Source organism: Manacus candei, unplaced genomic scaffold, assembly GCF_025592945.1.
Source record: "Manacus candei isolate 608988 ecotype Guabito, Panama unplaced genomic scaffold, ASM2559294v1 h1tg000046l, whole genome shotgun sequence".
Lineage (NCBI taxonomy): Eukaryota > Metazoa > Chordata > Aves > Passeriformes > Pipridae > Manacus > Manacus candei.
In genome coordinates, this window is record NW_026138094.1 from 17,006,858 (window position 1) to 17,032,002 (window position 25,145).

At 50.6% G+C, this 25,145-nt stretch overlaps 1 protein-coding gene and 1 long non-coding RNA gene across 6 annotated transcripts; both read left to right on the forward strand.

Moving 5' to 3' along the window:
• The first annotated feature begins 657 nt into the window (after positions 1-657).
• LOC127475224 (uncharacterized) lies at positions 658-22,193 on the forward strand. 3 transcript variants are annotated; one of them, XR_007906138.1, is made up of 4 exons: positions 658-1,535; positions 3,108-3,237; positions 3,719-7,167; positions 21,765-22,193. It is a non-coding gene; the product is annotated as an uncharacterized LOC127475224 (long non-coding RNA). The 3 variants fall into 3 exon arrangements; XR_007906137.1 differs by lacking the exon at positions 21,765-22,193 and adding an exon at positions 9,705-10,239 and having other exon boundaries at positions 3,719-7,466; XR_007906136.1 differs by lacking the exon at positions 21,765-22,193 and having other exon boundaries at positions 3,719-7,521.
• LOC127475216 (uncharacterized) lies at positions 14,564-21,616 on the forward strand. 3 transcript variants are annotated; one of them, XM_051796770.1, is made up of 6 exons: positions 14,564-14,996; positions 15,465-15,727; positions 17,240-17,371; positions 17,886-17,997; positions 18,319-18,448; positions 20,920-21,616. In XM_051796770.1, exons 1-6 carry the CDS (start codon positions 14,728-14,730, stop codon positions 20,923-20,925), a joined length of 912 nt encoding a protein of 303 aa, XP_051652730.1. In that variant the 5' UTR covers positions 14,564-14,727; the 3' UTR covers positions 20,926-21,616. The 3 variants fall into 3 exon arrangements, 1 of the variants encoding a protein (XP_051652730.1); XR_007906134.1 differs by lacking the exon at positions 20,920-21,616 and having other exon boundaries at positions 17,873-17,997; positions 18,319-18,442; XR_007906133.1 differs by lacking the exon at positions 20,920-21,616 and having other exon boundaries at positions 17,873-18,442.
• Positions 22,194-25,145: the final 2,952 nt, after the last annotated feature.

Below are 25,145 nucleotides of genomic sequence, written 5' to 3' on the forward strand. Positions count from 1 at the left end.
GCAGAGTTTTGGGTCAGTTTTGGGGATGATTTGGGTCAGTTTTTGGGGTCAGTTTGGGGTCATTGTTTGGGGTGATTTGGGTCAGCTTTTGGGATGATTGGGGTCAGTTTTGGGTCAGCTTTTGGGATGATTGGGGTCAGGTTTTGGGGTCAGTTTTGGGTCAGCTTTTGGGGTGATTTGGGTCGGTTTTGGGTCAATTTTTGGGGAGCACTGGGTGTTACTGGGGGTTGTTGAGGAGCACTGGGTGTTACTGGGGTGTACTGGGGAGCACTGGGTGTTACTGAGGGTTGTTGGGGAGCACTGGGTGTTACTGGGGAGCACTGGGAGAGAAAATGAAAAATAAAGAGAATAAAAAATAAACGAAGTAAAGAAGGAAATATAAAAAAGAAAATTTAAAAAAAAAGGCAAAAAAACTAAAAAGGAAATAAAATGAAAATGAAATAAAAGAGAGAAAAAAAAAAAAAAGAAACCCCTTCTTGGGCACCCCGTTTCCTCTCCTCCCCCCCCCCGAACCGTAAATTGCGGGGTCATCACCCCTAAAATGTGAGAAGGGGACCCCGAAATGTGGGTGAGGGAACCCCAGGGAGCCGGAAAAGTGGAGGGGGAGCCGCAGTAAGAAAGCGAAGCCGGGCGGTCGGGCGGCGGGGAGGGGGGGGCGCATGCGCAGTCGTTGGCAAGACGCCGGCGATCACGTGGTAAGTAAGGGCAGGCAGGAGAGGGACCGGCGACGCATGCGCAGTGGCTCTCGTGCCGGTGCAGCGCTCCCTGCTCGAGTTAAGGGCCGGTTCCGGCGGCAGGGCGGGACTCGCGGCCTCCCGTCTGTCCCGGGGTGTGTGTGGGGGGAATAACGTGAATTTCTCCTGATTTTAATTCTCTTGGGCTCTTGTCCTCATTTTAATTTTTTTAAGGCTCTTGTCCTGATTTTAATTTTTTGAAGGCTCTTGTCCTGATTTTAATTTTTTTAAGGCTCTTCTCCTAAATTTAATTTTTTTAAGGCTCTTGTCCTGATTTTAATTCTCTTGGTTCAAACCATTTCCTAATAAGTCAGTTTTAATGAAGTGTTAAAAGGAGAACTTAAATAAGGGTAATTTCTGATGGAGAATAATGGGAAGAAGTGGTTTAAGTTCCCTAAACATGTTTTATATCAGTCCATGGTTATTTAATTGAGCATTGTTTGGAATTTTTCTTTTTGCATTGTTCCTGGTGTGCTTTTCTCTATCTAAGGGATGTTTGGAGGTCATTTTGGTTGGTTGAAGGTTTTTAATGTCAGTGCTGGATTGGGGTGGACAGTCATTGTAACATGATTTAGAGTTCGATGCATTTTATTCTGTGTGCCCTGTTTGATGTCTCGTGTTCAGCGAGTGACTGGTCAGAGTTTGGCCCAAGCCTTTGTTTTTCAGGTGAAAAACCCGAAGGGGGAATTGTAGTTGCAGCTTTGCCCTTGAGCTGCAGCTGGAGCCTGGCCAAAGAACAAGGCAAAGCTCCCTGGGGAAGGAAGGGGGAGCCAGAGAAGAAAAGCAGCTGCAGCCAGAAAGGTGGGTTTGGACGGGAGAAGAGGGGCTGTGACCCAGCAAGGGGCTCTGGAGGGCTCTGGGGTCTCTATAGGGGCTCTGGGGTCTCTATAGGGGCTCTGGGGTCCCTGTAATGGCTCTGGGGTCCCTGTAATGGCTCTGGGGTCTCTATAGTGGCTCTGGGGTCCCTGTAGGGGCTCTGGGGTCCCTGTAGGGGCTCTGGGGTCCCTGTAGGGGCTCTGGGGTCTCTATAGGGGCTCTGGGGTCTCTATAGGGGCTCTGGGGTCTCTGTAGGGGCTCTGGGGTCTCTATAATGGCTCTGGGGTCCCTATAATGGCTCTGGGGTCCCTATAATGGCTCTGGGGTCCCTATAATGGCTCTGGGGTCTCTATAATGGCTCTGGGGTCCCTGTAATGGCTCTGGGGTCTCTATAGGGGCTCTGGGGTCCCTCTCGTGGCTCGGGGTCCCTCTCGTGGCTCGGGGTCCCTCTCGTGGCTCGGGGTCCCTCTCCTGGCTCGGGGTCCCTCTCCTGGCTCGGGGTCCCTCTCCCTGCCGGCACAGGAGCTGCTGCCGCCCCAGCAAGAGGCAGAGGAGTCGCTGCCCAGAAGCAAGAACTCACTGAGAGCTGAACTGGGGCCGTGTGGGCAGGGCCAGAGGGGAGCAAAGGAAGGGATTTGTTGCTAAGAAAAGAAATAAAGTTTGGGTCATTTTTTGGGGAGATTTGTGTCAGTTTCTGATCATTTTTGGGGGTGATTGGGCTGACTTGGGTCATTTTTTGGGGAGATTTGGGTGAGTCTTGGTGTCAGTGTTTTGGGGTTTTGGGGTCAGTTTCTGGTCATATCTGGGGCTGATTTTGTATCATTTTGGGTCAGTTTTGGGGGGGGGGGTTTGCATTTTTAGGTCAGGTTTTGGGCCAATTTGGAGTTAGTTTTTGAGGTGATTTGGGCCAGTTTTGTGTCAGTTCTGGATCAATTTTTGGGGTGAATTGGATCAGTTTTTGTGTCTTTTTTGGGGAGATTTGAATCAGTTTCTGGTCATTTTTTGGGGAGATTTGGGTGAGTTCTGGGTCATTTTTGGGGAGATTTGAATCAGTTTCTGGTAGTTTTTTGGGGAGACTTGGGTGAGTTCTGGGTCTCTCCTGATTTTAATTTTTACAGGCTCCCCTCCTGATTTTAACTTTTTCAGGCTCCCCTCCTGATTTTAATTTTTTCAGGCTCCCCTCCTGTTTTTAATTTTTTTAAGCTCCTCTCCTGATTTTTATTGTATTAGTCCCCTGTCCTGATTTTAATTTTTTCAGGCTCCTCTTCTGATTTTAATTTTTTCAGGCTCTTTTCCTGTTTTTAATATTTTTAGGCTCCTCTTCTGATTGTAATTCTTTTAGGCTCGTCTCCTGATTTTTAGATTTTTAGTCTCCTCTCCTGATTTTTATTCTCCCACCCGCCCTTCCCCGGCCCCAGCAGCGCTGTCAGTTGTTGTCACTGAGGAGTCAAACTATGCTTTAAATAATGAGACCCTGGCCTGATGGCCCAGTGTCAAGGCAAAAGGTGGAATGCTCTCTGAGTGTTGAGATGTAACAAGGGCTAATCCTTTTTGCAGTGGGATGGAGCCTGGAAAGTGCACAGAGCTGAGCCCAGGGATTGAAAGGGACCAAGCAAGGGAGGTGAAGAAAGAAGGAAGAAGGGAAGTGAGGCAGCAGGCAAGCAGCACCAAGTTGCTGTGTAAGCAGGTGAGTTGTGTTGAGGTTCCTCAGGCAGGCACTGAGGACTTGGAGGGCTCTAGACAGAGCAGACCTCGGAAGGCCGTCGGTGAAGCCCCTCGGAAACCTGAAGCCCCTGGGCCTTTTGGGGAGCCTGAGCTATTGCAGCCCTGGGGATGGCTTTGGTTTCCTTCTCTCCTCAGAGTAAAACTCTGTGGGGGAGTCTGTGATCTCCCTGATTTTTGTGTCATAACTGAAACTTGGAAGGAAGTTGACCTTGTGTCATTTCCCAACTGACTTGGCCGGGTTGAACCAGCAGTGCCAGATTGTTGTAGTGTGCAGGGTGTTGTTTGTGTCTGAGCAGTTTGGGGTTGATTTGCCAAGGGAGGCCGTGGAATGTTATGGTGTTTTTGTCCCAATATTTGGAGGCAGTGCCCTGGATGAGTTGATTTCTGCCTCACTCCCTGATATCTGAGTTAGGAGATGTACCAAGAACTGGGAGTTTTTGCAGTGGGATGTTCCCTAGAAAGTGCATGGAGCTGAGCCAAGGAACTTAAAGGGACTAAGCAAGCAAAGTCAAGAAAGAATGAAGAGGGGAACTGAGGCAGCAGCCAAGCAGCATCAGGCTCCTCTACAACCAGGTGAGTTGTCTTGAAGTTGATAAGGTGGTCACTGAGAACTTTGGGGGCTGCAGGCACAGGTGACCACCAGAGACCCCCGATGGAGCCCCTCAGAGACCTTATAAGGGTTTGTGTAGATGGGAACAGGTGTTGGGAGTGTCCTGAATGTGCAACAGGAATGCAGGGAAGGAAAATGAGCCCTCCTGTAATGCTGACCCCTCCCATCAGCTGCAGTGGAGACCCCTCCGTGTGCCCTTTGGGAGCGGATTGCCAGGGCACCTGGAGGGCTGGGATCATGGCAGGGTGTTGTAAGCAAGGAATGCCTGGCTTCTAAAAGTCACCAGCTGAGTCTTAGAGGCTCCTTTGAAGAGCTGAGTTCAGGCAGGCAAATTGCCCCCCGCCCAGGAGGGACTCTGTGCCTGCTCTCCCGTGGCTCCAAGAGATCTCTGGCCCTTCACGCCGGCACCGAGATTTTCTCGGGAAGGGCCTCAGATCCCCGGACCAGTCTGGGACACAGGCAAGATCCCCCTGCATTTTGGGACCAAATTGGCCCCTGGAGGGACAGTGCTGTTGGTGCCCCCCGGGTTGGGGCACCCCGAGGACTCCAGCGCGCACCGAAAGGATTATTCGGGGAGATCCTCGGGGTGCCCGACCCTGGGGAGCTCAAAGCAAGGTCCCTGCCATGGATTCAGGCATTGCTGAGAGTATCCCAGGGGTCCCTGTCCCTGCTAGACATGGAGCTCTCTAATGGGCTGTAATTGGGTTCTAAAAGTGGTGCTCCAAGTGCCAAAGAAGTGTGGGATTGGGATTAAGAAATGAGCAGTGAGGGTGCAATTGGCTGTTTTCTCTGGAATGTGACTGTGAGAGCTGCAGGAGTGCCAGGTGTGTGTTCCAGTCCCCAGCATTTGGTTTGCACATGTCCTGCTCAGACACAGGTCCAACTTGCTCAGTCCTTAACCCAAGAGAGGGAGAATGAAGGACTGGCAGTGTTAAGGTGATTGGTGTGACAGGGGTCAAACTGGGAAAACACTGGGGAATTCCTGAGTCTCTCTCTTTGCCAAACTAACCCAAACCTGTGCTAGGAAGAGATGGACTGGAGTCTCTGATCTCCTGGGCCGTTGTCCTGCATGACCTGGGAGCCTCTGGGATTAGACTGGCCTGGGCAGACAGGGAGCAGTTTGTCCTGTGGAGCTGGGCTGGGTTTGTTGAGGATGCCTTGGGAGGCAGGGCTGGAGAGGCTCCTCTGTTGGCTGTAGTGGTGGAAGGTTGTAGCAGCAGGGCTGGAGCCTTCGCCCTCCTGCTCCCCCCGTGAGCCCTGCCGGGCCCGTGCCCTTGGCAATGGAGGGCCCCCATTGCTGAGTCAGCGGTTCCGGGGGCCAGGAGGGATGGGATCAGGATGCCGAGCTCCGCCCAGGGCCAGGGCTGCCAGTGTTCAACCATGCAGGGAACTGAAAGCACAGGGAGATGGAGGCCAAGCTGCAGCACAGGGATGGGTGAGAAAAGACCCTGGTCCTCAGGTGGAGCTTTGAATTCCCTGGAAAAATGGATCCTGTCAGATGGATCAGGCCCTTGTGGGTGCTGGAGCAGAGGCCTCTCTCATTTATGGTCACCCTGAAAGGTTGCAAGGACAGCAAGTTCTGACTGCAGGATGAGGTGGCAAACAAAGTGAAGTGGTCCAGAGAAAAGCTGAGGCTAAAATTGGTCCTGTGCCAGAGCAGCCTCGTGCAGTGCTTGTTGCTGTCCCTGAGTGTCCCATTGCAGTGGATATTTCCAAGGGTGCCTTGTGCTGGGGAGCACTGGGGCAGTTCCCTTTCCCTGGGCAGGGCAGGCAGGGCACGTTTCCCCCCTCGAGGGTGGCTCCACAGTCCCCCCCTGTGCCCTGGGAGCGTGGCAGAACACCTGGACCCACTGTCCTTGTCAGAGAGGGCACAAGGGATGGTTGGATGGGGGAGGGAATGGCTCAGGGAGTACAAGCACCATTACAATGAGTAGGGCAGCCCATGGAAAGGAAGGGGGGAGTTAATCCAGACAAAATCCAAGCACCTGCCCAAGCTGTGATATTTTTAGGAACTCAGTGGTGCTGTGGTCCCCAGGAAGTATTGCCCAGGACTAGGCAGGAGACTTCAGGCTCTGTCACCCCCAGAGCAAGTGTCCAGGGGCAGGCAGTGGGGAGGCAGCTCTGTTGTTGAGGATGGGGTTATTTTCTCTGCTTTATTTTGTCTCCAGAGATATTCTTCCCGTTAATCCAAACTGACTCCATCTCCTAACTCTCTGAAGAGGTTTTCTGCTTTTTGTGGGAGGGTAAGGTTTGGGTTCTAACTATAGAAGAGCCAACAAAATAAAGGCTTTGTGGCAAACAAATGGTGTCTCCCAAACTCTTTGTACTTCAAATAGATACCTTTATTCTTAGTTTTTTCTTATTGGTATTCTCAAGGTACTTAATACCCTGTCTACAGTTATTTATTTTGGCTTCTCTTTTTTATTGTTGTTACAGAGTTGATGTGACTGACTTCTTTTTGAAATGCAGCAGTGCTCTCAAGGATATTTCCCCCCCACTCCTGGGCTTGTGCAGGGCTGTTGAGTCCATGTGTGCCACTGTTCTTGTCCCAGGGGGACCGAGTGACATTTGGAACCAAACCTGGGGACTTGAACTCTAGGAATGTTTCTGTGTCTTTGAATTTTAAATTGCACATGAAGCAGAAATATGTTTGTGTTTTCCAGGTTATATTGTCATGAAAATAGAAATGCATCATTGGATCTTACTCCTCTGAGGGCAAACCACCAGACTGATCATTTCTTAGTCCATCAGACCCAGTGCCAGGAACTCAGAGGGGTGTTTGTGTGCAAATGTGCTGAGTGGTGGTGGCCCCCGTGAGACTGTGACCAGCTGGAAATGTGTGTGTGTGTGTGTGCAGAGCTGGGCTGGATCCCTTGGGATTTGGCTCCCAGATCCCCCCCAGCCTTCAGGAAAACCAGAGGCCACCGAACCCTGAGGGAAGGGAGTCCCATTTGCAGAAGGGTTTGTAGATTGGGGAAAAGCTCTCCAGAACAAAGCCTGTGTTCCAAACCCCTTCAGGCCAAAGTCAAGGAGCACAAACCCTGGAGTCATCAAGTTATGAAGTTTGGTTCAAACCATTTCCTAATAAGTCAGTTTTAATGAAGTGTTAAAAGGAGAACTTAAATAAGGGTAATTTCTGATGGAGAATAATGGGAAGAAGTGGTTTAAGTTCCCTAAACATGTTTTATATCAGTCCATGGTTATTTAATTGAGCATTGTTTGGAATTTTTCTTTTTGCATTCGTTCCTGGTGTGCTTTTCTCTATCTAAGGGATGTTTGGAGGTCTTTTTGATTGCTTGAAGGTTTTTAATGTCAGTGCTGGATTGGGGTGGACAGTCATTGTAACATGATTTAGAGTTCGATGCATTTTATTCTGTGTGCCCTGTTTGATGTCTCGTGTTCAGCGAGTGACTGGTCAGAGTTTGGCCCAAGCCTTTGTTTTTCAGGTGAAAAACCCGAAGGGGGAATTGTAGTTGCAGCTTTGCCCTTGAGCTGCAGCTGGAGCCTGGCCAAAGAACAAGGCAAAGCTCCCTGGGGAAGGAAGGGGGAGCCAGAGAAGAAAAGCAGCTGCAGCCAGAAAGGTGGGTTTGGACGGGAGAAGAGGGGCTGTGACCCAGCAAGGGGCTCTGGAGGGCTCTGGGGTCTCTATAGGGGCTCTGGGGTTCCTATAATGGCTCTGGGGTCTCTATGGGAGCTCTGGGGTCTCTATAGGGGCTCTGGGGTCTCTATAGGGGCTCTGGAGGGCTCTGGGGTTCCTATAATGGCTCTGGGGTCTCTGTAGGGGCTCTGGGGTCTCTATAATGGCTCTGGGGTCCCTATAATGGCTCTGGGGTCCCTATAATGGCTCTGGGGTCTCTCTAGGGGCTCTGGGGTCTCTGTAGGGGCTCTGGGGTCTCTATAATGGCTCTGGGGTCCCTGTAATGGCTCTGGGGTCCCTGTAATGGCTCTGGGGTCCCTCTCCTGGCTCGGGGTCCCTCTCCCGGCTCGGGGTCCCTCTCCCTGCCGGCACAGGAGCTGCTGCCGCCCCAGCAAGAGGCAGAGGAGTCGCTGCCCAGAAGCAAGAACTCACTGAGAGCTGAACTGGGGCTGTGTGGGCAGGGCCAGAGGGGAGCAAAGGAAGGGATTTGTTGCTAAGAAAAGAAATAAAGTTTGGGTCATTTGTTGGGGAGATTTGTGTCAGTTTCTGATCATTTTTGGGGGTTATTTTTAGTGAGTTTCTGGTCATTTTTGGGGGAGATTTGGGTCAGTTTCTGGTCATTTTTTGGGATGATTTGGGTGAGTTTTGGGTTTATTTTTGTGGTAATTTTGGGTCGGTTTCTGATCATTTTTTGGGGTGATTGGGCTGACTTTTGGGTCATTTTTTTGGGGAGATTTGGGTGAGTCTTGGTATCAGTGTTTTGGGATTTTGGGGTCAGTTTCTGGTCATATTTGGGGCTGATTTTGTATCATTTTGGGTCAGTTTGGGGGGGGGTTTTGCATTTTTAGGTCAGGTTTTGGGCCAATTTGGAGTTAGTTTTTGAGGTGATTTGGGCCAGTTTTGTGTCAGTTCTGGATCAGTTTTTGGAGTGAATTGGATCAGTTTTTGTGTCACTTTTTGGGGAGATTTGGGTGAGTTCTGGGTCATTTTTGGGGAGATTTGAATCAGTTTCTGGTAGTTTTTTGGGGAGACTTGGGTGAGTTCTGGGTCTCTCCTGATTGTAATTCCTTCAGGCTCCTCTCCTGATTTTAATTTTTTTCGTCTCCTCTCCTCATTTTAAGATTTTCAGGCTCCTCTCCGGATTTTAATTTTTTTCAGGCTCCTCTCCTGATTTTTATTGTATTAGTCCCCTATCCTGATTTTATTTTTTTCAGGCTCCTCTCCTGATTTTATTTTTTTCAGGATCCTCTCCAGGTTTTTATTTTTTCAGGCTCCCCTTGTGATTTTAATTTTTTTAGTCCCCTCTCCTGATTTTAATTTTTTCAGGCTCCTCTCCTGATTTTAATTTTTTTAGGCTCCTCTCCTGATTTTTATTGTATTAGTCCCGTGTCCTGATTTTAATTTTTTCAGGCTCCTCTCCTGTTTTTAATTTTTTTAGGCTCTTCTCCTGATTGTAATTTTTTTAGGCTCTTCTCTTGATTTTAATTCTCTTAGGTTCTTCTCCTGATTTTAATTCTCTTGGGCTCTCCTCCTGATTTTTATATTTTTAGACTCTTCTCCTGATTTTCATTTTTTTTAGGCTCTTCCCCTGATTTTCATTTTTTTTTTAGGCTCTTCTCCTGATTTTAATTCTCTTAGGAGAAGAGCCTAGAGAATTAAAACCAGGAGAAGAGCCTAATTACACAAGTAAATTTTCAAACCACCAGCAATTACAAGCCAATTATCCGATTTCCCAAAAGAACTACACGAACAAATACGGTTATAAAACAAAAAAAAAATGCCATAAGTAAAAAATCGCATAGCAACAGTGCCCCCTGGTGACAGAGAAAAGGAATTGCACATATATTTGAGATGAAATACTGCCACCTGCTGACGGAAAACAGGAACTGCATTGAAAAAATTTTGAACGGCGCATGCGCAGTCGTTGGCAAGACGCCGGCGATCACGTGGTAAGTAAGGGCAGGCAGGAGAGGGACCGGCGACGCATGCGCAGTGGCTCTCGTGCCGGTGCAGCGCTCCCTGCTCGAGTTAAGGGCCGGTTCCGGCGGCAGGGCGGGACTCGCGGTCTCCCGTCTGTCCCGGGGTGTGCGGGGGGGGAATAACGTGAAGATTTCTTGGGGTGAAAGCGCAGAAATTAGCGAGGAGGGACGCTAATTTGGGTAAACTCGGTCACCGGAAAAAGTGAGCGACCGGAAGTCCTCCAAGGCCCCGGCCCGGAAGTCCGCCAAGCCCATAGTAAAGATGGCGCCGCCAGGACCGGAACGACCACACTAAAGATGGCGGCCCCGGCCCGGAAGTTCGCCAAGCCCACAGTAAAGATGGCGCCGCCAGGACCGGAACGACCACACTAAAGATGGCGGCGAGAGGCTTCCGCCGCGACCCGGACCCCCACCCCGCGCCCGCAGCGCCGTCTCGCCGCGCTGCTTCCCGCTGCGGGGACAGGGCGGGGCGCTCGGCGGCGCCGGGCGCGGGCGGCAGGTTCGTGGGCGGCGGCAGGCACCGGCGCCGGCAGCCCCCGTCTCGGGGCCGCGGCGCGCGAGGACCGCATGGCGCGCACGTCGCGCCGCCCTCTCGCCCCGCTCCGCTCCCGCTCCCGCCCCTGCCCCCGCTTCTGCCCCGCTCGCTCCCGCCGTGCCCTGGAGATGCTATCGGGGCTGCACCGCCGCCTTCCCCCCCCGGAAGCGACCCACGGCGGCAGATTCGACGGAGATCGACCCCGGGGTAAGCTGGGCGCGGCCAAAGGCGCCGCGGGTCTCGCCAAGGAGGGGAGGGGGGGGGGAGGCGCGCGGCTGCAGTGCCGCTCCCGGCCGTGTCCGCCAGGCGGCGACTGTGAGGCAGGGCCCGGCGCTCGGCGGCGCTCTTGCAAGCGACGCCCCTGGCAAAGCGGCGCTGCTTGGGCACTGCCGGCCTTCCCCCGGAGTGCCCGGGCTGGCCCAGCACCTGGCCGAACCTCTTAGGGAAGAGGCAAGGAACAACTGCGCTTCTTCTGCCCTTTCTTTAGCCCGGGACTGGAACACAGACAAAATCAAGGGGCTCTTGGACCTGTGCAGGCTCCGAGCAGTTTTCAGCCTTCCTTAGCAGGGCATTCTCACCCTCCGAAAAGCTGAAAGGCTTTAACAGCTGGAGACGCGCCTGCAGCTGTGCAGATTAATGTAGTTTCTTTTAGGAAATGAAGGGGAAGTTTTCCTGTTGGGAGCCTAAATACCGAGTCTACTCTGCTTTTTCAATCAGGTGACGAAGCTTATGGAAGAAAAGAACAAAGGCCTCGAGGTGAGTACATTCTACCGAGTTCTGCTTTTCTGGCATCGGTTTGGGAAAATCACGTGAAATTCTAAAAAGCTTCTCTCCGTGTTTTCTAGTTGTTTTTTCAGCCTTGCTCTAAGTTTCATGTAGAAAAGGGCATAGAATTATTAGAACAGACAAACTAGACTTCCTCGGGAGAGATGGAAGAAAAGTCTGCTGATTCCAGTTCTGCTTTTCTTGTCTTCCCTTCGACTGTCGTTTTCTCTCCCCTGCTGTTCAAATAGGCTGCAGTTAATTGCTCTGCTGAAGAGTTTGCTGTCCTAAGTGTCTGTCAAATTGATGCCTTCAACTCAAGACAGCACCTGCTCCTTAGTTACAAAAAGTTCCTCACAGGAAATTTTCAGGCGTGCCCATAAATCTCCTCGCTGTTTGTTTGGGAGAACAGGCTTTTCTCGTCTGTAACAGAACAGTCGTGTCATCTGCTCTGGAATGCTGGTGGCAATCTAGTCAGAAGAGGACCCCGTGCTTCACTAATTTTCCCTTTTTGTTGTTGGGGGTGACTTCTTCCCAGGCATGTTATTCTTGACCCCCCGGGGCAAACGGAGGTGTCAGCGTCAGGAGCCATCCTAACTGAGGCCCTGGGAGGTCAGTGCTTTTTGTGGGACTGGACGGTGAAGCTGTCTGTGGGAATGCCCTGGCTATGGCTCAGTGTAGTCCTAATTAAGGTGTCTTTTACTCCGTGTTCCCAGGCTGCCTCTTTCCCTTCGGTCGCCGTGGGTGTGCCGGACGCCTCTGGCAGGACTAACCCTGTGGCTTTTATGTCCAACGTGCTGTGCTGTGTGTGCCTGCAGGTAAGAAAAGCTGGGAGTGCAGTCCCTCTGCTTTGGTTGCTGTGTCTCTTTGGGAGTGATTTTGGAGGGGAATCCCAGAGCGATTTGGTTTGAAGGGGACCTTCAAAGGCCAGCCTGTCTTGCGTGGGCAGGGACACCTTCCACTGTCCCCGGTTGCTGCGAGTCCCGTCCAGCCTGGCCTGGAACACTTGCAGGGATGGGGCAGGCTCAGCTTCCCTGTGCAGTGTGCTCTAATAGCTCTCCACTGGCATCGTGAAAAATGTTGTCAGCGTGTTTTGTTGGACGACGGTAAGCAGGACCTGGGTGAAAAGGACATTCTCTGAGGTGCTGGGAGAAGGAGGACTCGTGCGGGCACCTGCAGAGACAGCGGGAACGGGAGCGTGCGGAGGAGGAGGGAAATTCCAGGGGGTGGGTGCCGAGAAATTTGGCCTTCCCTCGCCCTGTGCTCTGCACTTAGCAGTGGGTCAAGTGCAGAAGTTTCCTGGGGACCCTGGGAAATGATGCCGGGTCTGCCAAGAAAAGTGGGGCCAAAGGAGCAGGACCTGGGTCTGCCAGCGTGGGAGAAACAAGGGACGGGTCATCCTCTGCCTCCAGGAGGGAGGGCAGCAGGAAAGGCCACGGACTAAAGCACTGAAGTGCCGTTCCCCAGGGAGCCCCTGCCCAGACCTGAACTTGCTTCTGCACTTGCTGTCCCTTTCCCAGCGGAGCCGAAGCGTCGGCTGCCGGGGGGATGGAGCTGCCAAGGCCAAACTGGGAGGGTGTTTGCGAGGGAAGGGGGTAGAAGGAGCTCTTGATGTGCTTTTTTTACTTCTTCATCCCACAGAATTGCCACGAGAGGAAATACTTCAGAGGGGCTTCCCTCCAGATAAGCCCTGAAGATGCCAGGAGGTTTCAGCCGGGAGGAAAGGAGCTGTGGAAGAAAAGCAGCCTAAAAACAGCCAGTGGGGATCATCAGGTTTTCCAGCCAAGAAGAACAAGGAGAGAGATGAGGGAATCGGGTTCCAATTCCTAATGCTTTGGTGGGTGCAGGAATGATTTCTGTGTGTTTTCCAGTCCCTTTGGATTCCTGAGATGATTTTAAAATGATGGCTTTAGCAATCAACTAAATCGCAGATGTTGTTTTTGAGAGGAAATGATGCCAAAGAAATGCAGAGTTTTGGGTCAGTTTTGGGGATGATTTGGGTCAGTTTTTGGGGTCAGTTTGGGGTCATTGTTTGGGGTGATTTGGGTCAGCTTTTGGGATGATTGGGGTCAGTTTTGGGTCAGCTTTTGGGATGATTGGGGTCAGGTTTTGGGGTCAGTTTTGGGTCAGCTTTTGGGGTGATTTGGGTCGGTTTTGGGTCAATTTTTGGGGAGCACTGGGTGTTACTGGGGGTTGTTGAGGAGCACTGGGTGTTACTGGGGTGTACTGGGGAGCACTGGGTGTTACTGAGGGTTGTTGGGGAGCACTGGGTGTTACTGGGGAGCACTGGGAGAGAAAATGAAAAATAAAGAGAATAAAAAATAAACGAAGTAAAGAAGGAAATATAAAAAAGAAAATTTAAAAAAAAAGGCAAAAAAACTAAAAAGGAAATAAAATGAAAATGAAATAAAAGAGAGAAAAAAAAAAAAAGAAACCCCTTCTTGGGCACCCTGTTTCCTCTCCTCCCCCCCCCCGAACCGTAAATTGCGGGGTCATCACCCCTAAAATGTGAGAAGGGGACCCCGAAATGTGGGTGAGGGAACCCCAGGGAGCCGGAAAAGTGGAGGGGGAGCCGCAGTAAGAAAGCGAAGCCGGGCGGTCGGGCGGCGGGGGGGGGGGAGGGGGGGGGGCGCATGCGCAGTCGTTGGCAAGACGCCGGCGATCACGTGGTAAGTAAGGGCAGGCAGGAGAGGGACCGGCGACGCATGCGCAGTGGCTCTCGTGCCGGTGCAGCGCTCCCTGCTCGAGTTAAGGGCCGGTTCCGGCGGCAGGGCGGGACTCGCGGCCTCCCGTCTGTCCCGGGGTGTGTGTGGGGGGAATAACGTGAATTTCTCCTGATTTTAATTCTCTTGGGCTCTTGTCCTCATTTTAATTTTTTGAAGGCTCTTGTCCTGATTTTAATTTTTTGAAGGCTCTTGTCCTGATTTTAATTTTTTTAAGGCTCTTCTCCTAAATTTAATTTTTTTAAGGCTCTTGTCCTGATTTTAATTCTCTTGGTTCAAACCATTTCCTAATAAGTCAGTTTTAATGAAGTGTTTTCCAGTCCCTTTGGATTCCTGAGATGATTTTAAAATGATGGCTTTAGCAATCAACTAAATCGCAGATGTTGTTTTTGAGAGGAAATGATGCCAAAGAAATGCAGAGAGAGAGCATGGAATCATCCTGGGATCCTGGAGTGGTTTGGGTTGGAAAGGATCTCAGGGATCATCTCCTTCCACCCCCTGCCCCAGGCAGGGACACCTTCTAATAGACATCCAGCCTGGCCTTGGCCACTTGCAGGGATAGGGCAGCCACAACTTCTCTGTGCCAGGCCACCTCCCCACCCTCCCAGGGAAGAATGTCTCCCTTCTGTGCAATCTTTCCCTTTCTTCTCTGCAGGAAGTGGGCTGGGACAAGGGAATTGGCTCCCACGAGGCCGAGGATCAGAGCGGGCTGTGCACAGGGGACAACTTCCACTTCCGAACGGGGAAGGGCCCCTTCGTGCCCACCCCTGGCAAACTGGGACAGAGTAACATCTGCCTGCAGCTGGCTGGAGTTCCCGTTGGCTCTGGGCTTTCAGCCCGCCGGGGCTGCGGCGGGAGCCGCGCGGAGGGAACGGGGGCCGGGGCCGCGCCGAGGGCCGGGGCCGGGCTGAGCGGGCGGGGCGGGGCCGCAGGGCCAGGCGGGCTGGGATTGGGCGGAGGCACTCGAGTGCTGATTGGGCAGCGCTGCCGGCCCGCGGTATAAAGGGCCGGCGGGGCAGGTGGGGGCGGTTGTGCGTGGGGGCTGAGGGTGCGGCCCCGCTGCTGCCCGGGCTGCGGAGGGGAGAGCGCCTTGGCCGCTGGGTTTGTGCACCGGGGCAGCCGGGGGCGTTTAGGGGCGCCTTGTGCTGGGCGGCGGGGCCCGGGTAAGCCCCTTACCTGCCGGGTGCCCCCGGGGGGAGCCGTGGCATGGCTGTGGGTCCTGTGCTCTCTGGGTGTCTGAGGGTTTGCTTTGGGATCCCAAACCCTTTCCCCGTGCAGGGTTATGAGGCAAAGACTGCTTTAACTTGGTTTTTTGGTGCTGCGTTAATGCTTTTTGCTCGTTCTGTGTCCATTTGCAGCCTCGCTCGTGGTTTCCCCTGGTGTGGAGGCGAGTTGTGCTTCCTGCTGGGAGAGAGAACGGCCTTGGGAAGCTGCTCCATGAGCCACAGCTGTGCCGAGCCCGGCAGTCTGTCCAGGTAAGAGCAGGGCTTCTACTGCCCGTGAGGAGCTGGGTTTGCTGTTGGAAGATAGAATGTGCCTATGCCTTTAAATGCAAGGACAGGCAGAAGCTGGGAGGGACCCTGAGCAGGTTTGGTGGCACGACAGCAGTTTGAAAAGACCTTGACTGTGGGAGAAATGTCCAGGAAAACGATTCCTTTTTTGCAGGGAGGCAGTTTGCGAGGACAGGGGGGTTGCTGTGCTCTCTAGCAAAACTACTGACCTTGGGATGTCTAGGGTGAGGAGATGTTGGCCACGTGTGGGCTGGAGCAAAGGTGTGTGGGTGCCTGTGTGTGACAGCCATGGGTGTGCAGGAAGGGGGTTCTGGTGCCATTGGAGCTGCCAGGGAGCCAAAAGGGGCACGGTTGTCTGAAAAAGGCAAAAAGTCTCAGTCTCTGTTGACACGTGTACCAAAGGAGATGCAAATTTTCCCTTTCTCGTTGCAGACTTCGCAAAGCTCCCCAGGAAAGGAAGCTTTATATTCCTCCCCAGCTTTATGCTAAAGGTTTCCTTCCTCCTGTCTCAGCACCCTTTCTGCTGTTGGGAGAGCACGAGGTGGATGGAGAGGATCCCCAGGCATCTGCAGGCACAAGGGACTCATACAACTGCGATTTTCCTCCAGCCCTCGTGAAAGGGACTTCCAGGATACTCTTGGGAATGTACCAGCTCTCCTGCTGGAGCTTTTCTATGGAATATTTGAACACAAAGGGTAAAACTAAAGTCAGGTCTGTTCTGGAGTATGTTACACTTGTGCAAAACTCCGTTCTTCTGTTTATTTTCTGTTCTGGAAAGCACAGTCTGGGGTTCCTGGGCACTTCCTATTGAGTGATTCCATGAAAATAATTTTGTACTGAAAGGGGAAAGGAGCTGTCTGTGGGAGGTCAGGTGTCCATGATAAAAGCTTTATGCTTTTCAGTCAGATAAGCCTTAAAATATCTCACAGTGTATAGGAATGCCTGGCTTCTAAAAGTCACCAGCTGAGTCTTAGAGGCTCCTTTGAAGAGCTGTTTTCAGGCAGGCAAATTGCCCCCCAGGAGGGACTCTGTGCCTGCTCTCCCGTGGCTCCAAGGGATCTCTGGCCCTTCACGCCGGCACCGAGATTTTCTCGGGAAGGGCCTCAGATCCCCGGACCAGTCTGGGACACAGGCAAGATCCCCCTGCAGTTTAGGACCAAATTGGCCCCTGGAGGGACAGTGCTGTTGGTGCCCCCCGGGTTGGTGCCCCCCGAGGACTCCAGCGCGCACCGAAAGGATTATTCGGGGAGATCCTCGGGGTGCCCGGCCCTGGGGAGCTCAAAGCAAGGTCCCTGCCATGGATTCAGGCATTGCTGAGAGTATCCCAGGGGTCCCTGTCCCTGCTAGACAGGGAGCTCTCTAATGGGCTGTAATTGGGTTCTAAAAGTGGTGCTCCAAGTGCCAAAGAAGTGTGGGATTGGGATTAAGAAATGAGCAGTGAGGGTGCAATTGGCTGTTTTCTCTGGAATGTGACTGTGAGAGCTGCAGGAGTGCCAGGTGTGTGTTCCAGTCCCCAGCATTTGGTTTGCACATGTCCTGCTCAGACACAAGTACAATTTCCTCAGTCCTGAACACAGCAGAATGAGAATTATGGACTGGCAGTGTTAAGGTGATTGGTGTGACAGGGGTCAAACTGGGAAAACATTGGGGAATTCCTCAGTTTGTGTTTTTGCCAAACTCACCCAAACCTCTGCTAGGAAGTGATGGGCTGGAAAAGTTGAGGCAGAAATGGAATTGAAAACTGGGGCTCTTGACACTGTAATTGCTGAAACTAAATGTGTCCAAGCAGCAGCTCTTGTTGTGCAGGGAATAACTCCTGTCAGCAGCAAGGCCCTGACTGAAGTGGCAGCTGCAGTTGTTCCTGTGGTGTGGGCCAGTGGAGCTGCAGGAGAGTGGAAGAGGGCAGAACCTGTAGGTATTACCCCTGATGTGGGATCTCTATGGGTAAGGCCAACCCAGTATCCTTTAAAATCAGAATGCCAGACTGGATTGGTTGCAGGAACAGCTAAATTGGCTCCTCCTGGTTTGCTTGTAGGACGTGAATGCAAGAACCTGCCAAGAAAACCAGTGGACAAGATGATTGATTAGTGCAGGACCTGAGAGAAGCACCTTGAATGACAACCTGGAGGAGTTTCCAGTATTGGATTTAAAAGATGGCCTTTGCATCTCCTTGAGCAAGGAAAGCCAAGAAAGCTTTGCTTTTGCAGGAGAAAATGGGGCAAGCAGGCAGGAAGAAGAGAAGCCCCGTGACTCCTCCCTGAGCCCCAGACAGCCCATGAACTGCCTTGCTGGGAATGGTGGGACAGGCTGGACTCTGCATTGCTCCCTCGGGATGTGTGGTAAGACTGTTATGGCGACTTTTTGAATAGATGGTGCAAGGGCAGCCTTTAAGCAGCTGAAGCATTCCCTGAGGAGAGCTCTGGGTCTGCCAGATGTGTCAGAACTGTTGGAAGCATCTTTGGTGGGGAGGGCAAACAAAGGCCAAGGTGTGCAGTGACCCCCCTGAGAAGGGACTTTCAGTTAATGGCATCCCTGATGGTGAACTTTGTGGGCTGTTCCCCCTGTAGGGCAGGTGATAGTCCCAGCTCCAGTTATGGGAAAAATGGTTAAAAGGGAGCCCCAAAAGCTGGAAGTCCTCCTGGAGGCTCCTGGCAAAGAGAGTTTGCTGCGTTCCCCCTGACAGAAGGACAGTGATAGCTTTTGAGTGCTGGTAGATCCTTTTAATAGATAGCCTTGAGTGTGTCCTTGTTGCACCAGTAGGACTTATCAAAGTCCCCATATTCCAGGAGATAGACACATTGAAGTTTAAAATATTCTTCCTAATCCTTTGTTGGCTTGAGGCTCTCCCCTCAGGAACTGCAGGAACTCCTGGTGCCGCCTGGGCCGATGGATTGGACGCCCCAGCCCCTCCGTTCCTGCCCAGCCACTGGGGCCGTGTCCAGTGGTGGCACTGCCAGCCCTGCAGGTGAAGTGGGAAGGGCCTTTGCAGGTCTTGTGGGTCACATTTATAGCAGGTAAAGTTGCAGTAAAAGGACCTGGGGTCTGTTATTCTTGAGTTCAGAAAGCTCCTTTTGATTGGTGAGCAGGACAAAGTGGATCCTTAAGAGTTCCCATCCGTGTTTGTGTCTCAGCCTGTGTTAGGATTCAGGGCTGTAGCTGTTGTTGTCACTGAGGAGTCAAACTGTGCTTTAAATAATGAGACCCTGGCCTGATGGCCCAGTGTTAAGAAAAAAGGGGGAATGCTCTCTGAGTGTTGAGATGTAACAAGGGCTAATCCTTTTTGCAGTGGGATGGAGCCTGGAAAGTGCACAGAGCTGAGCCCAGGGATTGAAAGGGACCAAGCAAGGGAGGTGAAGAAAGAAGGAAGAAGGGAAGTGAGGCAGCAGGCAAGCAGCACCAAGTTGCTGTGTAAGCAGGTGAGTTGTGTTGAGGTTCCTCAGGCAGGCACTGAGGACTTGGAGGGCTCCAGACAGAGCAGACCTGGGAAGGCCCTCGGTGAAGCCCCTTGGAAACCTTCTAAGGGTAGTTGTGTATGGTGATAAGTGTTGGGAAATGTCCTGAATGTGGAACAGGAATGCAGGGAAGGAAAATGAGCCCTCCTGTAATGCTGACCCCTCCCATCAGCTGCAGTGGAGACCCCTCCGTGTGCCCTTTGGGAGCGGATTGCCAGGACCCCCGTGGGGCTGGGATCATGGCAGGGTGTTGTAAGCAAGGAATGCCTGGCTTCTAAAAGTCACCAGCTGAGTCTTAGAGGCTCCTTTGAAGAGCTGTTTTCAGGCAGGCAAATTGCCCCCCAGGAGGGACTCTGTGCCTGCTCTCCCGTGGCTCCAAGGGATCTCTGGCCCTTCACGCCGGCACCGAGATTTTCTCGGGAAGGGCCTCAGATCTCCGGACCAGTCTGGGACACAGGCAAGATCCCCCTGCAGTTTAGGACCAAATTGGCCCCTGGAGGGACAGTGCTGTTGGTGCCCCCCGGGTTGGGGCACCCCGAGGACTCCAGCGCGCACCGAAAGGATTATTCGGGGAGATCCTCGGGGTGCCCGGCCCTGGGGAGCTCAAAGCAAGGTCCCTGCCATGGATTCAGGCATTGCTGAGAGTATCCCAGGGGTCCCTGTCCCTGCTAGACAGGGAGCTCTCTAATGGGCTGTAATTGGGTTCTAAAAGTGGTGCTCCAAGTGCCAAAGAAGTGTGGGATTGGGATTAAGAAATGAGCAGTGAGGGTGCAATTGGCTGTTTTCTCTGGAATGTGACTGTGAGAGCTGCAGGAGTGCCAGGTGTGTGTTCCAGTCCCCAGCATTTGGTTTGCACATGTCCTGCTCAGACACAGGTCCAACTTGCTCAGTCCTTAACCCAAGAGAGGGAGAATGAAGGACTGGCAGTGTTAAGGTGATTGGTGTGACAGGGGTCAAACTGGGAAAACATTGGGGAATTCCTCAGTTGGTCTGTTTGCCAAACTAACCCAAACCTCTGCTAGGAAGAGATGGACTGGGGTCTCTGATCTCCCGGGCAGTTGTTTTGCATGACCCTGGGAGCCTCTGGGATTAGACTGGCCTGGGCAGACAGGGAGCAGTTTGTCCTGTGGAGCTGGGCTGGGTTTGTTGAGGATGCCTTGGGAGGCAGGGCTGGAGAGGCTCCTCTGTTGGCTGTAGTGGTGGAAGGTTGTAGCAGCAGGGCTGGAGCCTTCGCCCTCCTGCTCCCCCCGTGAGCCCCGCCGGGCCCGTGCCCTTGGCAATGGAGGGCCCCCCATTGCTGAGTCAGCGGTTCCGGGGGCCAGGAGGGATGGGATCAGGATGCCGAGCTCCGCCCAGGGCCAGGGCTGCCAGTGTTCAACCAGGGAGGGAACTGAAAGCACAGTGAGATGGAGGCCAAGCTGCAGCACAGGGATGGGTGAGAAAAGACCCTGGTCCTCAGGTGGAGCTTTGAATTCCCTGGAAAAATGGATCCTGTCAGATGGATCAGGCCCTTGTGGGTGCTGGAGCAGAGGCCTCTCTCATTTTTGGTCACCCTGAAAGGTTGCAAGGACAGCAAGTTCTGACTGCAGGATGAGGTGGCAAACAAAGTGAAGTGGTCCAGAGAAAAGCTGAGGCTAAAATTGGCCCTGTGCCAGAGCAGCCTCGTGCAGTGCTTGTTGCTGTCCCTGAGTGTCCCATTGCAGTGGATATTTTCAAGGGTGCCTTGTGCTGGGGAGCACTGGGGCAGTTCCCTTTCCCTGGGCAGGGCAGGCAGGGCACGTTTCCCCCCTCGAGGGTGGCTCCACAGTCCCCCCCTGTGCCCTGGGAGCGTGGCAGAACACCTGGACCCACTGTCCTTGTCAGAGAGGGCACAAGGGATGGTTGGATGGGGGAGGGAATGGCTCAGGGAGTACAAGCACCATTACAATGAGTAGGGCAGCACCTGGAAAGGAAGAAGGGGAGTTAATCCAGACAAAATCCAAGCACCTGCCCAACCTGTGATATTTTTAGGAACTCAGTGGTGCTGTGGTCCCCAGGAAGTATTGCCCAGGACTAGGCAGGAGACTTCAGGCTCTGTCACCCCCAGAGCAAGTGTCCAGGGGCAGGCAGTGGGGAGGCAGCTCTGTTGTTGAGGATGGGGTTATTTTCTCTGCTTTATTTTGTCTCCAGAGATGTTCTTCCCATTAATCCAAACTGACTCCATCTCCTAACTCTCTGAAGAGGTTTTCTGCTTTTTGTGGGAGGGTAAGGTTTGGGTTCTAACTATAGAAGAGCCAACAAAATAAAGGCTTCGTGGCAAACAAATGGTGTCTCCCAAACTCTTTGTACTTCAAATAGATGCCTTTATTCTTAGTTTTTTCTTATTGGTATTCTCAAGGTACTTAATACCCTGTCTACAGTTATTTATTTTGGCTTCTCTTTTTTATTTGTTACAGAGTTGATGTGACTGACTTCTTTTTGAAATGCAGCAGTGCTCTCAAGGATATTTCCCCCCCACTCCTGGGCTTGTGCAGGGCTGTTGAGTCCATGTGTGCCACTGTTCTTGTCCCAGGGGGACCGAGTGACATTTGGAACCAAACCTGGGGACTTGAACTCTAGGAATGTTTCTGTGTCTTTGAATTTTAAATTGCACATGAAGCAGAAATATGTTTGTGTTTTCCAGGTTATATTGTCATGAAAATAGAAATGCATCATTGGATCTTACTCCTCTGAGGGCAAACCACCAGACTGATCATTTCTTAGTCCATCAGACCCAGTGCCAGGAACTCAGAGGGCTGTTTGTGTGCAAATGTGCTGAGTGGTGGTGGCCCCCGTGAGACTGTGACCAGCTGGAAATGTGTGTGTGTGTGTGTGCAGAGCTGGGCTGGATCCCTTGGGATTTGGCTCCCAGATCCCCCCCAGCCTTCAGGAAAACCAGAGGCCACCGAACCCTGAGGGAAGGGAGTCCCATTTGCAGAAGGGTTTGTAGATTGGGGAAAAGCTCTCCAGAACAAAGCCTGTGTTCCAAACCCCTTCAGGCCAAAGTCAAGGAGCACAAACCCTGGAGTCATCAAGTTATGAAGTTTGGTTCAAACCATTTCCTAATAAGTCAGTTTTAATGAAGTGTTAAAAGGAGAACTTAAATAAGGGTAATTTCTGATGGGGAATAATGGGAAGAAGTGGTTTAAGTTAACTAAACATGTTTTATATCAGTCCATGGTTATTTAATTGAGCATTGTTTGGAATTTTTCTTTTTGCATTGTTCCTGGTGTGCTTTTCTCTATCTAAGGGATGTTTGGAGGCCTTTTTGATTGCTTGAAGGTTTTTAATGTCAGTGCTGGATTGGGGTGGACAGTCATTGTAACATGATTTAGAATTCGATGCATTTTATTCTGTGTGCCCTGTTTGATGTCTCGTGTTCAGCGAGTGACTGGTCAGAGTTTGGCCCAAGCCTTTGTTTTTCAGGTGAAAAACCCGAAGGGGGAATTGTAGTTGCAGCTTTGCCCTTGAGCTGCAGCTGGAGCCTGGCCAAAGAACAAGGCAAAGCTCCCTGGGGAAGGAAGGGGGAGCCAGAGAAGAAAAGCAGCTGCAGCCAGAAAGGTGGGTTTGGGCGGGAGAAGAGCTGCTGTGACCCAGCAAGGGGCTCTGGAGGGCTCTGGGGTCCCTATGATGGCTCTGGGGTCCCTATAATGGCTCTGGGGTCCCTGTAGGGGCTCTGGGGTCTCTGTAGGGACTCTGGGGTCCCTCTCGTGGCTCTGGGGTCCCTATAATGGCTCTGGGGTCCCTCTCCCGGCTCGGGGTCCCTCTCCCGGCTCGGGGTCCCTCTCCCTGCCGGCACAGGAGCTGCTGCCGCCCCAGCAAGAGGCAGAGGAGTCGCTGCCCAGAAGCAAGAACTCACTGAGAGCTGAACTGGGGCCGTGTGGGCAGGGCCAGAGGGGAGCAAAGGAAGGGATTTGTTGCTAAGAAAAGAAATAAAGTTTGGGTCATTTGTTGGGGAGATTTGTGTCAGTTTCTGATCATTTTTGGGGGTTATTATTTGTGAGTTTCTGGTCATTTTTGGGGGAGATTTGGGTCAGTTTCTGGTCATTTTTTGGGGAGATTTGGGTGACGGATCATTTTTTAGGGGAGATTTGGGTCAGTTTTGGGTCATTTATTGGGGTTTTTTTTGCTAAGTTTCTGGTCATTCTTTGGGGAGATTTGGGTGAGTTCTGGGTCATTTTGGGGGGTGATTTGGGTCAGTTTCTGGTAATTTTATGGGGTGATTTGGCTGACTTGTGGGTGATTTTTGGGGGAGATTTGGGTGAGTTCTGGGTCATTTTATGGGGTGATTTGGCTGACTTTCTGGTCGCTTTTTGGGGTGATTTGGGTGAGTTTTGGGTCTATTTTTGCGGTAATTTTGGGTCAATTTCTGGTCATTTTTTGGGGTGATTGGGCTGACTTTTGGGTTATTTTTTGGGGAGATTTGGGTGAGTCTTGGTATCAGTGTTTTGGGGTTTTGGGGTCAGTTTCTGGTCATATTTGGGGCTGATTTTGTATCATTTTGGGTCAGTTTTGGGGGGGGGTTTTTGCATTTTTAGGTCAGGTTTGGGGCCAATTTGGAGTTAGTTTTTGAGGTGATTTGGGCCAGTTTTGTGTCAGTTCTGGATCAATTTTAGGGGTGAATTGGATCAATTTTTGTGTCATTTTTTGGGGAGATTTGAATCAGTTTCTGGTCATTTTTTAGGGAGATTTGGGTGAGCTCTGGGTCATTATTGGTGAGATTTAAATCAGTTTCTGGTAGTTTTCTGGGGAGACTTGGGTGAGTTCTGGGTCTCTCCTGATTGTAATTTTTTCAGGCTCCTCTCCTGATTTTAATTTTTTCAGGCTCCTCTCCTGATTTTTATTGTATTAGTCGCCTGTCCTGATTTTACTGTTTTCAGGCTCCTCTCCTCATTTTAATTTTTTCAGGCTCCTCTCCTCATTTTAATTTTTTCAGGCTCCTCTCCTGATTTTAATTTTTTTAGGCTGCTCTCCTGATTTTAAGGTTTTTAGTCTCCTCTCCTGATTTTTATTTTCTTAGGCTCCTCTCCTGATTTTAGATTTTTTAGGTTCCTCTCCTGATATTAATTTTTTTAGGCTCCTCTCCTGATTTTTAGGTTTTTAGTCTCCTCTCCTGATTTTTATTCTCTTAATCTCCTCTCCTGCTTTTAATTTTTTTAGGCTCCTCTGCTGGTTTTAATTTTTTTAGGCCCCTCTCCTGATATTAATTTTTTTAGGCTCCTCTCATGATTCTAGTTTTTGTAGGCTCCTGTCCTGAATTTAATTTTTGTAGGCTCCTGTCCTGATTCTAATTTTTTTAGGCTCCTCTCCTGATTTTTAGGATATTAGGCTCGTCTCCTGATTTTAAGATTTTTAGGCTCATCTCCTAATTTTAAGATTTTTAGGCTCCTCTCATGATTCTAGTTTTTGTAGGCTCCTGTCCTGATTTTAGTTTTTTCAGGCTCCTCTCCTGATTATAATTTTTTAAGGCTCCTCTCCTGATTTTAATTTTTTTAGACTCTTCTCCTGATTTTAATTTGTATAGTGTCCTCTCCTGATTTTAATTTTTTTAGGCTCCTCTCCTGATTTTAATTTTTTTGGGCTCCTCGTCTGATTTTGATTATTTTAGGCTCCTCTCCTGATTTTAATTTTTTTAGGCTGCTCTCTTGATTTTTATTCTCTTAGGCTCTTCTCCTGATTTTAATATTTTTAGGCTCCTTTCCTGATTTAAAATTTTTATGGGCTCCTGTCCTGATTTTAATTTTTTTAGGCTCCTCTGCTGGTTTTAATTTTTTTTGGCTCCTCTCCTGATTTTTAGATTTTTAGGCTCCTCTCCTGATTTCAATTTTTTTAGGCTCCTCTCCTGATTTTTGTTTTTTTTAGGCTTCTCTCCTGATTTTTGGATTTTTAGTCTCCTCTCCTGATTTTTCGTCTCTTAGGCTTCTCTCCTGCTTTTAATTTTTTTAGGCTCCTCTGCTGGTTTTAATTTTTTTAGGCTCCTCTCCTGATATTAATTTTTTTAGGCTCCTACCATGATTCTAGTTTTTGTAGGCTCCTGTCCTGATTTTAATTTTTGTAGGCTCCTGTCCTGATTTTAATTTTTTTTAGGCTCCTCTCCTGATTTTAATTTTTTTAAGCTCCTCTCCTGATTTTAATTTTTTTAGGCTCCTCTCCTGATTTTTAGATATTTGGCTTCTCTCCTGATTTAAATTTTTTTAGGCTCCTCTCCTGATATTAATTTTTTAGGCTCGTCTCCTGATTTTTAGATTTTTAGTCTCCTCTCCTGATTTTTATCTTCTTAGGCTTCCCTCCTGATTTTAATTTTTTAGTCTCCTCTCCTGATTTTAATTTGTTTAGTCTCCTCTCCTGATTTGAATTTTTTTTGGCTACTCTCTTGATTTTTATTCTCTTAGGCTCTTCTCCTGATTTTAATATTTTTAGGATCCTTTCCTGATTTAAAATTTTTTTGAGCTCCTGTCCTGGTTTTAATTTTTTTACACTCCTCTCCTGATTTTAATTTTTTTAGGCTGCTCTCTTGATTTTTATTCTCTTAGGCTCTTCTCCTGATTTTAATATTTTATGATCCTTTCCTGATTTAAAATTTTTTTTGGCTCCTGTCCTGTTTTTTATTTTTTTTGGCTCCTCTCCTGATTTTTAGATTTTT